Source organism: Solea senegalensis, linkage group LG2 (assembly GCF_019176455.1).
Source record: "Solea senegalensis isolate Sse05_10M linkage group LG2, IFAPA_SoseM_1, whole genome shotgun sequence".
Lineage (NCBI taxonomy): Eukaryota > Metazoa > Chordata > Actinopteri > Pleuronectiformes > Soleidae > Solea > Solea senegalensis.
Window position 1 is genome coordinate 20287462 of NC_058022.1, and position 16255 is coordinate 20303716.

Genomic DNA, 16255 nt, shown 5'->3' on the forward strand with positions numbered 1-16255 from the left:
ATAACCTGCTTTTGTGTATTCATAAAGACATGTGAATAAGGTTCCAACTACTATTGTTTTGGCATTTTTTAACATCTCCTGGTGTGTGTGTGTGTGTTGTTCTCAGCAGAGCTCATGTACACAGTGGAACTGGCAGGAGGGCTGGGAGCAATCCTGCTGCTACTCATCTTCCTCATCTCCCTCTACAAATGCTACAAGATCGAGCTGATGCTTTTCTATAGGAGGCACTTTGGCAGCGAGGACGTGGACGGAGGTAAAGACGAGAGCATCAGTCCTCCCTCATTTCAAGCTCGAGCATTTTTTTCCCCACTCCATCACGTCTCCTTTGTCCAAACTTCAGTGTTCATCAAGCATTGTGAGAGCATGAGTGTGAACGTGTCCTGTTGGTTTCCCCATGCACATGCAGTTTTATGTGTATGTGTCAGTGTGGGTGTCTTCTGTCAGAGCCTCTATCCATAACACACTCCTTGGTAGATACAAATGTCTTTTCTGGTTCTATCTTGGCAGCTCATTTCCTCTCTCTCTCTCTCTCTCTTTCGCTACCACGCTATGCAATTCTGTGTGTGTGTGTGTGTGTGTGTGGAGGGGGGATTGTGTGTGTGCATGCATTGCTGCATTGGCTGCATAAGGAAGAGAGGGGACAGATTTTCAATTTGTTGCCCATTTAAAAAGAGATCAGTCTCAATATGTCATGGAATCATGCCCACCCTCTGTGGTATGCAGGGACTAGACAGGCTCAATGCTCCTTCTCACAGTGACAAATTGGAGCATAAACAGCCTGAAATTGGAGGTCAACTTTTTGTTTTCGCTACAGAACACAGTTAACTTTTGCGCCAGGCAAGGATTCATCTTTTTGTGTCCCAGTATCATCCCTCTTGTTTTTTTGTTTTTTTTGGGCTTCTCTTTTCAGAAATCCTGGAAGGACTGAACTCATAATCAGAATCGCTTGATTGTTTCTACAGTAGCATGAATTATCTATTATACACAGTTTTGTTGACTCAAACCTCCACATGATTAAGCAATTCCATCAAAGACCACTGATTCAAGCTGGAGTTTTTTTCCCAAGTTTGCTAGGTGGTTCATTTGCAAGCTTGGTTGCTAATTTGAAAGTGTTGTTTGATGTTTGGATCCTCACTGAGCGCAGCCCTGGCCTTTCCAGTAAGTTTTAAAGCTGCGTGTGCTCCTCAAAGAGTTTTGAGCAAAGCTCTATTTCCTCTTTTCGGCTGGCCCACATTCTAGTTTTTGCAGAGCATAATGAGTGTAGGAATCACTGATCATGTCAGCAGTGATACTTTTTCCCATCATCTATTTTCCGCCTTTTAAGCTCTTCTTCTCATCTCCAGGGAAAACATTTCAAGGTGGGGAAGAGAGAAGTTCTTGAATCATGATTTTTTTTTATTATTATTATTATTATTTGCACATACTGTATATATTTCTCATATATACATTACATGACCAAATGTATATGGACACTGCTGTCCACAAAGTCCTTTTTGGTGTGGTACTACTTTTCAACAAGAGCCCTTTTTTCCAGTTAAGAATGAAAATTGACTTGAATGGTTTTTGTTTTTCCATGTGTATTTTGTTTACTTCCTGTCTCATTCTGTCCTCATCTCCATCCATCTTCTACCACTTTATCCTCCACATGAGGGTTGTGGGGGGGAGCTGTGCCAATCTCAGCTGAGATAGGGCGATAGGCGGGGTACACAGTGGACAGGTCGCCAGTCCATCGCAGGGCCACATGGAGACAAATAACCATCCACTCTTACACTCTCACTTACGGTCAGTTTAGAGTGTCCAATTTGCCTAATCCCCAAATCAGCAAGTCTTTGGACAGTGGGAGGAAACCTGGTCGCAAACCCGGGTCTTCTTGCTGCAATGGCAAGAGTGTTAACTACTACCTGTCCTCATCTGATTTTATTTTCTTGTTTGTCAATCAGATTGTTTCCAGCTGCTTCCTCTCAGTCCATGGTATATATTCTCCACTCACCCTTGTTTTTCTGTCAGCTCATTTGTTTTGTTTCTTCTCTGTAGCTCCCTCACATTTCTGGCTGTTATAATATTTTGTTATTTTGGCTTGCTCGGCACTCACCCCACATTTTTTGTTCATGTTTGTATTTCTTTATCGAGCAACTTATTAAAGCTGTAGTGTGTAACTTTTCATTATACATTATGTTACATTTAAACCATTGTCACACAAAGCTGATTAATCCTATCAGCTCCACACGACTCTCTCCGCGTTCCTTAATATTGCAAGGCAAGGCAGCTTTTTTGTCTCTGTGGAGACTCAGAGTGATGTTTCACATCATGACTGATGGAGGGAAGGTTGAAGCATAACAGCTTTTCTAGTAAAGTGAGACAGCAGCAAACTGTAGGTTCAGAAATTCACCCCGGTTCTCTGAAACATGAGTGAGGCAGTGAATCGAATGTTGAAAGTGAATATGGACCTAAAAGTCATCTTTTCAAAGCTCTACAGACTCAGCTGGGCTGTGAGGTAAATCTGGGTTGGTAGCGACATTAGCAGTGTTATGGTGACAGAAGTTACAGCTTAAGAGACTCTATTGCCACACTTGACCTGCAGTCGGGTCCTTATTTCTTGTTATCCATGTCAAGTACATTTTTTTGATGATAGCTCATGTTCCCCTCTCTCTTGTTGGCTTCATTTTAACATATTCTCATCTCTCCATTTTTATGACTATTATTATTATTAAGTATATTCAGCATATGAAATTAAAGTTTTCTCCTCTCCACTTCAGTATTATTTACACATTTTAGTGGGAAATGAGGACTGAATATTGCTGAATGTATTTGATTACATTATCTGATGATTCTTCAAGAATGATGTTTGAATGCAACAGTTATTGAAACTCATCAATCAACATACCATTTTGTGAGTCAAACTTTGTTGTGAAAGTTGAACCAACATACAGTAACTGTAACTGTTCAGCAATTATATCTTAACATAAATAAAGTAGTTGCAGTATGTGTATGTGTACTGTGTACATTTTGTGGTGGGGGTCAATGCATTAAGTGGATATTTGTAATTGCCTGCTTCTCTCCTTCTCTGTTTTTTAAAGAAAACAAAGATTACGATGCTTATCTGTCCTACACCAAAGTGGACCCTGATCAGTGGAGTCAAGAGACCAGGGAGGAGGAGCGCTTTGCCCTGGAGATCCTCCCTGATGTCCTGGAGAAACACTATGGCTACAAACTCTTCATCCCAGATCGAGACCTCATTCCAACAGGAAGTAAGCACCGCGACTACCTGTGTACACCTGCTAACACATACATTATGTCCGTGTCACAAGACTATATATGTTTTGTCATAGTCTAAATCGTTTGTTGATGTTTGTCTTCCGTGTTGTTTCTCACTGTCCCTGTCTTGTGTTCCAGTGTTTCATGCTCATAGGGAAGATTTGAGTTTATTTGCACTTGGGGGGAAATAAACAAATTACACCAAACCTCCAAATTAAAGGTCCAGTGTGTAACATTTAGGAGAGTTTATTGGAACAAATTGAATATGCATCTATTTTTCTGCTGCTTTATCCTCCATTTGAGGGTTAAGTGGGGAGCTGGAGTCAATCAAAGTCATAGGACACCCTGGAGAGGCCACCAGTCATGTTGAATATAGTACCCATAAATAAGTTTGTTTAAGTCTATAATCCCTTTAAGATGTTTTTTTGTATTATTATTTCTATAGCCATATGATAAGCCTTTTTATGTACTTTTTGAAGCAGAAGCTTCCTACTCAAATGAAGAAAACAATATCCTTTCTGGGATAAAAGGCCACCATAATTCTTTGACGTGCTTGAGAAAGGAAGGGATGAATAGTCTCTTGCAATCTAGAGCCTCACCATTAGATGTCACTGAATCTTACACACTGGACCTTTAAGAGAGAAGGTAAAAAAAATATGCCCCCAAACTGTCAAACCAGAATCTCTTTTTCATGTATTTCTTAAAAGTTCTCCGGATAATGTTAGAAGATTATGTTATTTCTCACTAGCTTTTCCCATGCTGTGTTTTATCAGTATGGGAATACAGCATGCAGTGTGTAGTGGGAGTTGATATGTTGAACAAATGTATCATTCTCCGCGGTTTTCATCCTTGCATTAATAAAAATCTGTCTGAACATATTCTCATGCGTGCTAACTCTTGCATAGTCGTGCCAGTCTGTGCCAGTGGTACACAGTGATCTCTGGTTAGGAGTGATGCTGTGTGTTTACTGTGTGCTTCGAGTAGAACTGATAAAACGCAAGCACGTCCTAGTTGGTCCAGACAGAATTAAACATCAGAGGGAAATGTGCAAAGGCTCTGAGCCCCGCTGACTGCACTGCCTCTTCCCTTTTATCCAAAGAAAATCGCCGCTAGCGTCACTGCCAAGCAAAATTGTAGAAGATTAATGTCCAATCAGGGAAACACGGAATATGATTAATCATATGTGAAATGAATAGATGAGCAATAGAAAAAGTGGCCACTTTAACTAATGTGTTGAGTTATGTTTTTGTGTGTGTGTGCTGTGTTCCACCTGTGACCTGAATGTGAAAATGTTTATGTTTAGGTCTCACGAATGAACATTACCAGGATGACACGCGGCTCTTTGGAGGTACTCGCCCTCAGTCTTTTCCTCTGCTGTCAACCGCTGTCATTTACCTGCTCTCAGGGAGATTTCAGGGAGATGCTTAGAGTGGTGCTGCAGTTTTGTGATCTGAAGCACTAGACCCACTCAGCTCAGCCTAATCCTGTTGACTGTGTAGTCATCAGTCAGTCACTCACCCACCCCATCTGTAGCCATTTAGTGCTTCAGTTAGGCAGCGGTGGAGAAGTAGCCAAACATTGTACTCAAGTATAAGTACAAATAAAGACACAGACATGTAAGTAGCAATTAAAGTAACACATTAACTTTTCTACTTAAGTAAATGAGTTAAGAAAGTGTTTGCTTTTAACCTTACTTTAATTACTATTTAAGTAAAAGTATTTGTTGAGTGTATCCATGCAATGGTCCACTGGATCATTTGATTAATACAAGAATAGCAAAGAATGCTGCACATGATGCTGCTGAAAACACTTTTATTTGAAAGGGTATTGTTCTGAATACGACCACTGTCAGTTACATAAGACAATAACAAAGAAGAGATTATCTTGTTTTTATTTCTAGTAATCTTATCTTATTAGTATTATATTACAAAATGAAATAATACATCTTGGAATTTGGACAAATAAAACGACAAATTAAAAAATAGTATCCAATACCAACTCTCCTTCAGGTGGTGTGGTAGGTGGAAAGAGGAATGTATCAAAGTACAAATACTTGAAAAATATACTTGTGAATACAGTAACAAAGTAAAATGACTTACATCACATCCCACCACTGCATTTTGCCTTGTCTTTTGGGTCTGACCTCCACCCAGTGTTGATTAAAATATTATAACAACAACACAAAAATACTTAATACACTGCTCAAGACTCATGACACACACGTTCTGTGCATATACTGTACATCTGCACACATATTTATAGTCCCTGTGTCTTCCCGTTAACACTGTAAAGTACTCTAAGCTAGACAAAGTGTCCTCTTGTCATTGTCTTGTGTTGTTGTGTTTGATGCTGTGTGTTCATCCATCATTGTTCAGTGTTGTGGTTGTGTGTAACCTTACCTCAAAAACCCACACTGTGTATAAAAATGGACGCAGTCCCCCGGCTGCAAGACAAAGTCCCTTTTTTAGCCTAGAGATTTGCAATTTGATCGTCAACATGTCACTTCACAGACATCACCTGCAACCAGGCACTTGTTGGACGATACCAGCTGTTACTCACACTGGTCTCCACTCACATTTGCCATGTCTGTTTTACTGGAACATAACTGGGAACATAGACACATTATGTCACATTATAGTTGACATAATGTACTATTATAATATACTAAGTACTAATAATATAATATATATATACTAAGTACTATAATATACTATAATGTACTAAGACCTAAAACAAAGGATGGCATGAACCTCTCCAGAAAATGTTTGATGATATAAATGAAGTGAGAAATAGGCTCATTTTACCATAGAGCTCCATTTGAGTCCTTTTTGCAACCAGCAGAGTCGCCCTCTGGTGGCTGTTCTACTTCCTTGGTTTCACTTTCCAAACAGGAAGACTATGTGAATTTTTTTTATATATATACAGTCTATGCTCTTAAGGTGCATTAATTAACCTACCTTTTTAACCTTTTTCCCCCTGCAGCCTACATAGAGGATGTGGCACGCTGTGTCGACCAGAGCAAGCGCCTCATTATAGTCATGACACCCAACTATGTGGTGCGGAGAGGCTGGAGTATCTTTGAGCTTGAGACTAGGCTGCGCAACATGCTGGTGACTGGCGAGATCAAAGTCATCCTGATCGAGTGTGCTGAGTTGCGTGGCATCATGAACTACCAGGAGGTCGAGGCTCTTAAGCATACCATTAAAACCCTCACTGTCATCAAGTGGCATGGCCCCAAGAGCAACAAGCTCAATTCCAAGTTCTGGAAGAAGCTGCAGTATGAGATGCCGTTCAGACGCACAGTGCCCATGCTCACCCACGAGCCGGCGTTGGACGTCAGCGAGCAGGGTCCCTTCGGAGAGCTACAGACCGTCTCTGCCATCTCCATGGCAGCAGCCACTACCACCGCCATGGCCACCGCCCACCCAGAGCTGCGTTCCTCTTTCCACAACACCTACCACACCACCATGAGGCAGAAACACTACTACCGCAGCTACGAGTATGACATACCCCCAGGAGGGACCCTGCCACCTCTCTCTTCTCTGGGGAACCAGCACACCTACTGCAACATCCCACTAACACTGCTGAATGGACAGAGGCCTCCTGGGAAGAGCCGAGAGCACAGCCTTGAGGAGGCGCACGCTAACAACGCCATGCTCCCTCTGCTACCACGAGAAACCAGCATCTCCAGCGTCATCTGGTAATAGCGAACGGACTCGACATCAGCTGGTCGGAGAAGGATCAATCAGGGTCAGACATGGCTTGGTTCAGTCTGGTAGCTCTAAGGAAGGGAAAGAGTTCAAGCTTGTGGTTTCAGTGAAAAGTGTTCAGGATCCATTTGGTCCAACTGTAGTGAACTAGCAGCAGCTCTTGATGGAGATACAGCAGGTTTTTTGGACACTGCTACTCTTTGTTTTACCTTTTTTTTTTTTCAAGAAGACAACACCTGAGTAACTGTTTTCTATGTGAAACTACAGGAGATAAAATAAATATATATATATATATACTGTTTCAACATCTAGTGAGAGATGGACTCGCAAGAACTCCACATTTAAGAAACCAACGCACTATGGCAATTGTGTACTTGTATGTATAATGTACACTCACAAATGTGCATATATACAAACACAAGGAAAACAGGGTCTTGTACATATATTTGGATTTATTTGTAGCATCAGTGTTTTTCCTGTTTTGATCTTTTGTTTGTTTTGTTCAATCATGTTTGCTGCCTTCTTTAATGCAGGACTTTGCTTTAACTTGTTACACACAGTTGTATATTTTCCATTGTTTACTCTTTTTTTTAGATTGTTTTCAACATGCTTGTTTGGAAAAGCCACTCTGTCCATGCACTTGTGCTGTTTTTTGTTCATTTGTTTTTGTTTGTTTTTTGAATCTTTGTGTAGTTTAAGAGAACATTTTTTAACACTTTTGGACACGCCTGGACATTTCAGGAGCTTTGAGGAGCTGAAACATCTTTTTTTGTCCTGTAAGAGGTGTATCTAGTTTAAAAGGAAACTTTCTCTTTTAGGAAACAAAAAAATCATTGAATATGCAAAAAGAAGGAGGAGCTGGTGGAAATGCACCGTCCTGTGAGATCCAGCAGGTGGAGCAGTTGGGAGGCAGTGCTGTCCTCTCCTATCAGATCGACCAATAGACTGGCAGATCTCTCTCTAAAGCTTCGTATTTTCTATTGAAACAAACAGCCTTGCTGTTTTAGAGTGATAGTGAAATGCCTCACCTTAAAAAGAAATCTGTAGATTATTTTAAAAAGAATTCTATTTTTATAACAGAAAAGACTTTGCTTGCGGAGTCGTACTTATTTGCATTTCATCTACCATGGAAAGGGGATTTGTGTATGTGTTATGCTGGTTTTGTATCCTTGCAACGTGATTCCTGGTTTGTTCAGAGATTAAGGTGGTTTATGAATCCCACATAAGAGAAAAAGCCCTCGACTGATCTAGATTCAAAAGTAAAGCATTTTCAATGTTTTTCCTTTCTTTCTTTTGTTTTAACACAATATTATTCCCATACTTTGGTTCATATGGATAGTTAATGTTTAAGGAAAGAAAAAAACCTGTGTTTTGAAAGACTTTTTAAATATATTTGAAGGTGTGATTTTTTTGAGTATGCATAGCAAATAGATATGTATTCTATATATAATATAGATATTTATATACATATATAAACACGATTTTCACTCGGAAAGAAATGTCTATCTTTATAGAAACACAATCATTATCAGTTGCCCTTACTTTCTCACTGCACATTAAAAACATGGATTTCCTTTTGATGTTTTTTTTTTCTTCCAAGCCACACATTGCTGGCACCTGTTACACATGCAATCACTATGGCTGCTTCACGACCTTTATGACATTTATAATGAATTTACAGATGAACAATTACTTCAACCAGTGATGCCTTCAAGGTTTGAGTGCTGCAGTAGTAACCCTTCAAGACTGAAACAGTATAATAATATGACACCAATGTGTGCCCACATATGATCAGTCAGGGGTGTTAAATTCAAAAAAAGCTCAAAAAACAGTTGTTGAGTACCACTACCGGGCAATATGAGCTTCAAATTATACTACAATATTCTATCATAATATTGCAATAAGGATATTCATGATGATATTTTACAGAATTTCAAAGTAAAAGTGCTTGTTTTGATACGGAATGATGCAACCTTCACTATAATATAATTTTTGATGCAAAATAAATCTATTAATATCAGAAACAGAGGAATAAATCTAAGCGTGGGAAACCACAAGCTAGCTTATATATGTAATTTAATGTTGAATGTAATACTTATATACTATAATAATGTGATAATTACAGCTGAATGTCTTATTATCATTATTATTATTATTAGAATAAAATATTGATAATTAGTATTATATTCTGTCTATATGCTATCACCTTCCTTACAGCTGTGCCTCAGCCATACAAGTTGTGTTTAAAGGAAGAGGTTGCTTTTTTTTCAATGCAGCATGACATTCAGTGGTGAGATCACATATAATCAACTGACTGTTTGACATCTCTGTGCTTATTTAGATTGTTTCACGCATATAAATACAAGACAAATAACATGAACAATGAAGTAAAATGAAAGTATGAGTGAGGGTGGGATAGAAAAATTGGGGTTGCAGGAGAAGCACAACAATCTACAATGGGTGAAATAAATAGACACTACATCTAATGCCTGATTGTTTTTGGGGGGAATGCCAAGAAGTGGGCTGAGAGCCAAGGGAGGGAGAGTGGGGGGACGAAGGAGTGAACTGAGAAAGCAAATGGCAAAATTTAAACATAGCAGCTGATGACTAGAGGCAGTAGAGCCACATTTTATCACAACATGTATAATTTCAATACTTCACACTAAACTGTGAAGATTACCTGATCAACAAATATTACTATATACCCTAATATGGTTTATTTTACCTGAAAGATCGGTCAGGGGTTTAGTTATTAAGCCATTTTAAAATGTGGAAAAATGTTACACAGTAGAATAACTTTATAAAAATCAGGAATTCATGCCCTGAAAATATTTGCCATTGTTTCCGGAGATAGTAAAATCAATAGTTTTTGACACCATAGCACTTATTATTTTTCCTTTTGTACACACCCAATAATTACTCAATTTTTTTCTTAATTCCACAAGAGCACTCCATTGTATTTGATGGAATACTGACTAACATGGAAGATGAAGATTCCTGTTCTATCTATATTTAAATCTTTTTTTCTTTTTTTCTGAAATCATGTTTAATGCTATGTAGTAAATCTAACTATCTCTCTCCATTTCTCCATTTCTCATTACATTTGCTCTAACTTCTTTTGCTAGTTTCCTCTCATGAATGGTAAGTGCTCTGTATTTAAATAGTCTCAATGACCTCTCAAAGCACTTAACACTACTGTTTTCCCATTCACCACATTCATACAGTGCATACCACTTATACTGTACAAGCACACATCCATGACATTTTGCAGGGACCATCATCAGGAACAATTTGGGATTTTTGTCCTCCTCCTGTGCCACAAACCGATTCAGAAAGAGGATAGTTTGAAAGGCTTTGCAGATGATACAACATGAGGCATATGCTAGAGGACAGCAAGACAGAGATGAGTCCGAATGCTTGTGCTCACTTTCAAGAATAATACTACAATGTCAAGGCAGTGTGCAAAAAGTCAACAATTAGACAGCATGTAACAATGGAGCTTCTAATATAAAGCTGACCTTTTAAACTGCTGCAATTGAAGGTGAGGAGGTTCGATAGGCTCACTATAGGCCTACAGGCATGAATGCATACCATACAATTAAAATGTCCCTGTTTCATTATGGGATTTATTACATGGCACCTCCTTCACTCTCTCTTCATTACCCTTATCTATTCTGTCAGATAGGGAAAAAATAAAACACCATTTTTAATGTGCTGATATAAGCCTAATATACGGTATATGTGGCATAAATCCAGAGAGTTTCATTTGATGCCTGACTTGCTCATCAGCATAAATGCAATTGTGTTAGAGTGTTGCCAAACAGTGCCATCTCCTGGGGATAAACAGTCCCTACAGGGGCTGGTTGTGTGATTGAACGTTGATAAACAGAGAGACAGAAAGCAGATTTTCGGATCCTCTGTCACTCTCAGGAGAGAACAGAGGGAATGGGAAACTGGGGCAGAGGAAAATAGAGAGATGCAGAACTGGCAGAACTAAAGACAGAGGAGGGGATAAAGTGACTGAAACACTGTCAACAAAGACATGGAGGGTGGGCATTTCTGTTCATACTCTGATGCACAGAGGAGGCTGCAAAGCTTAGACCGATTCAGACTATGCAAACACAAGAAGAAAGTTTCAGCTTAAAAATATTTCAACCACAACCACTGGGATTTATTTTGGCTTTGTTTTTATTTAATAAAAAATGGCATCATTTTCAGGCACTCACGCCTGCAAGCACACACATGTCGAGTGCGGTGAAGCTGGTGACTGTTTCATGCTGGCAGCCTCCAAAAAGCAGACAGCTGGGGTTTTATAAGCAGACACCAGATTAATAGAGTCTTTATTACCCACAGCAATTAAGGACTTAATTGGAGAGAAAACAGGTCCCATCAAGGGGGAACATGTAGAGGACGCAGCCGGTAATAAGAATATCTTTAGAGCAAAGTCCACAGTGGCATATGTGCACGGATGTCTCTGTGTGTTTGTCTCATTTCTTGCAATGTTTTATTAGACCACCAGGAGGTGCGTGAGAATGATCAGTAATGTGCTCACATGGCATCAACATAGGACTATCCACAGTAGCAAATACATAATAAAGACACACTCACTCACTCACTCACTCATGGTCTACCACTTTATCCTTCAGGGGGCTGGAGCCAAATCCCGGCTGACAGAGGGTGAAAGGCTAATAAAGATACAGCACTGGTTAAATAAAGACAAGCTTCATTATGTCAGTCCTGAATAATCATCAGTCTGATGATAACATTGTTCTCAACACTAGTTCTCCCTCTACATCAGAAACCAGTTTAATCAGGCTGTTTGCTGAAACTCTCCTGCTTTATAAACATTTCAAACAACAAAATCCTCTTGGTTCTATGTTATCTAAACATTCAGCTCTCTCTCTCTCACACACACACACACGTATGGCATCCTTGAGGAGGATATTCATAGATCCAATGCTTTCCCTAACCTACCTTGAAAATCACAACTAAAATGCCTAAACCTAACCCCTAACCTAAACCAAATTATATCTTGAATCTAAATCTTTACACTCCTTTAAACTAATAATTCCTTTAAAGTTGTAAGAACCTGCCAAAATGTCCTCACAAGGTCATGTGTCCTCTCAGAGATGGGTTTGGAACAGAAATACTGACACACACACACACACACACACAGAAACAGACATACATACACACAGTTATGTGTTTTGTCCTTTGATTTTCAAAAGAGGCCATTTCATGGCCAGTGGTGCTCTACCTACCTATCATTATATACATATCAGCAAATATGTATATTTCTGTCTTCATTTTCCATCTCATTATCACGTCCACCTCTTTATTTAAGTTTACAACCTGGTCTTATGACAACATGTGCAATGCCTACATTGGTTCATATGGCAGAATGTAGCATGGCTCTCCTTGTGACAAGGCCTAAGACCATTTACAATAATTAACACAAACAAGTATCACATGCACAAACTGGGCCAAGACTGTAAAAAATAAAAATAAAACACCATTATTAGGAAATTCTGACCAACAAGCCAGAATAGAACATAGATTATAATTAAAATTAACCTTGTTTATGTGTTTCCATATATTAGACACATAGGTAGTAAACATAGACATTAAACAACCATTATATTCCATCATCATCAGTGAATCATGACATTTATAGATTTCAAATAGATATTTCATTAAGTAAAGGTGTTCTTAAATTACCATGAGAACAACGCAGACACTAGAAGATAGCTGAGCAGCTAAAGACCTCTGACTTTAAGTTTCCTTAAACATAAGGGTCATTAATTACACTTCAATTGACTTTTTAACCAAATATCTTTTTTTGCCAGCTGTTACTATTTCTAAGCTGCACTATGGCCATTTTGCCCCTGCGACCCTTATGTGGAGGATTAAACGGTAGAAGGTGAGTGAGTGACTTTTACATAATTAATCATTTTCATATTTGTAATCCAACAATGAGTCAAAATATAAACCAGTAAGGTTCCTGTCAGGTTATTTTGTCCAAACAAAGTCACAGCAGGCTCATACCATCTGGACTTCGAACAGTGACTAACTATGATAGCTGCTGGAGGAAGGAATCATGTACAGTCAAGGACTCGTGCATGTTCAGTCAGACTGAATGTACTGTAACAGCAGGAGACCATTGTCCAAGATGAACATTCATATAATTATAATATAGCTGTTGTTGCCTCCAGATGTGTTTCCTCAGCAGGGTATAGATAGATTTTTTTTTTGTCTTGAGAAATTCCTCCAACTTTCCCCTATATATGTTCTAACGCCGGGAGCATTTTATTCTGAATCCACAGAATTCAACATAGTAATGACCAGGAGTTGGGACAGGTGGAACATGACTTGAGGCACATCTACTGCACCATCTCTGCACCTGTTTGTGTGTGAAGGTGGAGAGACAGTGGGTGTGTGGGAAGGGTGATGATGAAGCACAATTGCTTCATGTGGTGTACTGTTGCACTCTGGTGGTCTAACCTGGCTATTTCACAATCATCTCGAAGAAGTACTCGCACAACTCTGAAATTCTTCAGCTCTGTGACTTACCTGCTGTACCGGCAGCGAACAGCTGATGTGAAAACCCAGACTGTCACCTTCTCATCTCAGTTGATCCTTGATATGAATAACCTCAGTGAAAAGCAGCTGACGTCAACCACTTTGAGTCAGATTTTCCAAGGTGATATCCTTTTCATCACATCTGTATGTTCACTGCGCTTATCACTTTTTACATACAGACATTTTATCTCCTAAGATGGAGCTGTGCAGGACACGACAGAGCTGATGTCACACATGCAGGTCGAGGTAAAGTCAAACAAAACAGCTCAGAGTGTATTATTTTTATTATAGAAAAATAATGTCTTTTTTTATAAAACAAATAAATTATGAATTCCAGCAGCTGCTTTGTATTTGTCACCTATTATGACGTGTTTTACCCTCTTTCTCTCTACATTCACTCTCACACACACACACACACACGAACACACTCACAGAGTCGGTTATGTGTTGGACATTTCACAGGACCTCCACACACACAGCAGTTATAAATGCAGTCTTCATCTGCCCTCACTCCCTATACCAATAAGAGTTTACAGTATTTCAGTCCACTTAGCAGCTATATACTGCGACTGCCACCTATTTCCGGTAGAACATCTCCATGAGCACCTCCTCTATGTCCACGGTGCCTATGACGGGTCTGAAAAAGAGCTGGGCGACCACCGGCGGGCTGATGGCCCTCAGCATGGACAGAGCTATGAGCAGCTTGGCAAAGCGTGTTGTGTCCTTACAATGGATCAGCCTGACGTGCTCGTTCAGAGCCTGGTGCGCCTCCCGACGCAGCGACTGGATGTAGTGGAGACAGCGCAGACCCTCCAGATCTGGCTCCATCAGAGGAGGAGGAGGAGGAGGAGGAGTGCCATGAAATGGAACATAAAAGTGAGAAATTAGAGATACAATTTAAAAGAGTTAGGTTAGGGTTAGTTAGAGCATGATGTAATTGTTATGTTATGATGCAGTAAAAAATAAAAAATAATAATAATTTGCTATCCAAACTCTTAAATGTGGAATAACAGATGAGAACAACTTTAAAATGCTATCATGTAAAAAATATTTACTGTAAATTGATATTGGAGATGACAAAGCCAGATATACTAATAAAACCAGCCTGGGGGACAACAAGCTGTGTTGGATAAATAAGTCATTATCTATATATCTATGTGTCACTAATCAATTGGGGCTTCAACAATTAATCAGTTATTAATTGCCTAATAAATTTGCTGTTTTGAAATATGGACACATGTTATCTCAGCTTCTTAAATGTGATTTCCTGGCTTTCCTTTCCTTCTAAAGAAATCATTCAAAAATGATATTATATCTGTGTTTGTGGTTTGTGGACAAAGAAAAACATTTGAGTGAAATCGTTTAGAAATGTAGGAAACATTTATGTTCCCCATTTTCAGACAGAACCAAGAACTGAAGGATTGAATGTGAAAACAATCAACAGATTAATCAGTATTAAAAATGATCATCATAGTCTGTCTGTCTGTCTAGTGATTGAAAACTTGAACATTTTCCAAATGAAATAAACTTCAAATGCACATTCAAACACATACACAAAAACGCCTTTTTTTGATGCTCTGATCAATCACCGGTGTCAAATAAGTTTGATGCATGTGAAAACCCAGAACTTACCTGGGTTAAACAGCACGGCTCCTTTCAGGTACGCATACTCCTTGGTGCTGATATCCACACTCCAGCACTTCTCCAAGAAAGCTCTGATGGCCTCGATATCCACGACAGAAACCCCGGCTGCCCCTCTGCTCTGTCCGGCCACGGGCTCGCTCTGCCGGTCCGTCAGGCCGGTAAGGATACGCTGCAGCATGCTGGGCTCCACGGTCTCCGTGGTCTCAAAGTCCACGCGGTCTTGCGCGAGCCCCAGCACGAGTAAGGGAGCCCATCCGTTCCGTATCAGCACCAGCTGGTCGTCCTCCGGTAACTCGCGAAAGCAGGGCACGTTTTTCACGAAGCGCAGCGTCTTCACCAGAACAGCCGACGCCGCTTTACAGGTCACCTGCGGGGAGCGAAGGATGCCCCGGCGCCGGGTCGAGCCACAGGAGCACGCCTGCTGCCGGAGCTCCTGCAGTGAGCCCGGGGCGACGCACGAGGAGGAGGAGGTTTTGTGGAGCAGAAGCTGCAGTGTTTGTTGTTGTTGAGGGTGATGATGATGATGATGATGATGGTGGTGGTCCTCTTCGGTGGTCGTAAGGCTGTCACTCTTAAGGATGCTGTAGAGGATGCTGTTGTTGTTTCGGCAGCGGCAGCCCTCCAGCGTGGCCATAGCCGCACTTCATGAGCTGGAGCTCGGCGCGTCCCGCTGTCGCTTTCAAGCGCCGGAGGTCAGTGACAGGTAGCGTTGTTTTCTTATCCCCTGATAGCCCCGACTGAAGGGCAGCGCGATTATATCAGCTTCTGTCTGTCTGTCTCTGTGGTCACACAGCTGCTTCTGTCTGTGTATATTCCGCCTCTTGGAACTCAGGCACCTCCTTCTTCCACACCTCCTCTCCTCTGTCTTTCCCTCTGATCAGGACTGTGTATACTGCAGGTCTAATGATTCAATTATGTGTGTCCTCAATTTTATTATAATAATGAGCATGGCTACTTTTATGAATAAACACTGAGATATATATTCACTTAAAACTGTTGTTTTAAGTTTTAAAGTTTTAAAATCAACGAAAAAAACTTTGTCAAATGAGTTCTTGCAGTGCTGCCTA

The 16255-nt window shown here is 40.1% G+C and overlaps 2 protein-coding genes across 5 annotated transcripts in view; one reads left to right on the forward strand and one right to left on the reverse strand.

Moving 5' to 3' along the window:
• Positions 1-8536, forward strand: part of il1rapl1a (interleukin 1 receptor accessory protein-like 1a) — a 174166-nt gene extending 165630 nt beyond the window's left edge. Inside the window, exons 9-12 of one of the 4 annotated variants that reach the window (XM_044019149.1) lie at positions 107-253; positions 3078-3248; positions 4559-4603; positions 6238-8536. In XM_044019149.1, the coding sequence (XP_043875084.1) occupies positions 107-253; positions 3078-3248; positions 4559-4603; positions 6238-6959 (1085 nt within the window). In that variant the 3' untranslated portion in view covers positions 6960-8536. The remainder of the gene's footprint in view (positions 1-106; positions 254-3077; positions 3249-4558; positions 4604-6237) is intronic. The other 3 variants (XM_044019150.1, XM_044019151.1, XM_044019152.1) reach the window with 3 other exon arrangements.
• Positions 8537-13853: 5317 nt separating this feature from the next.
• On the reverse strand, positions 13854-15958 carry nr0b1 (nuclear receptor subfamily 0, group B, member 1). The gene is made up of 2 exons (XM_044019153.1): positions 15177-15958; positions 13854-14362 (listed from the first exon to the last, which is right to left on the reverse strand). The coding sequence occupies exons 1-2, from the start codon at positions 15820-15822 to the stop codon at positions 14121-14123; spliced, it is 888 nt and encodes a 295-aa protein (XP_043875088.1). The 5' UTR covers positions 15823-15958; the 3' UTR covers positions 13854-14120.
• Positions 15959-16255: the final 297 nt, after the last annotated feature.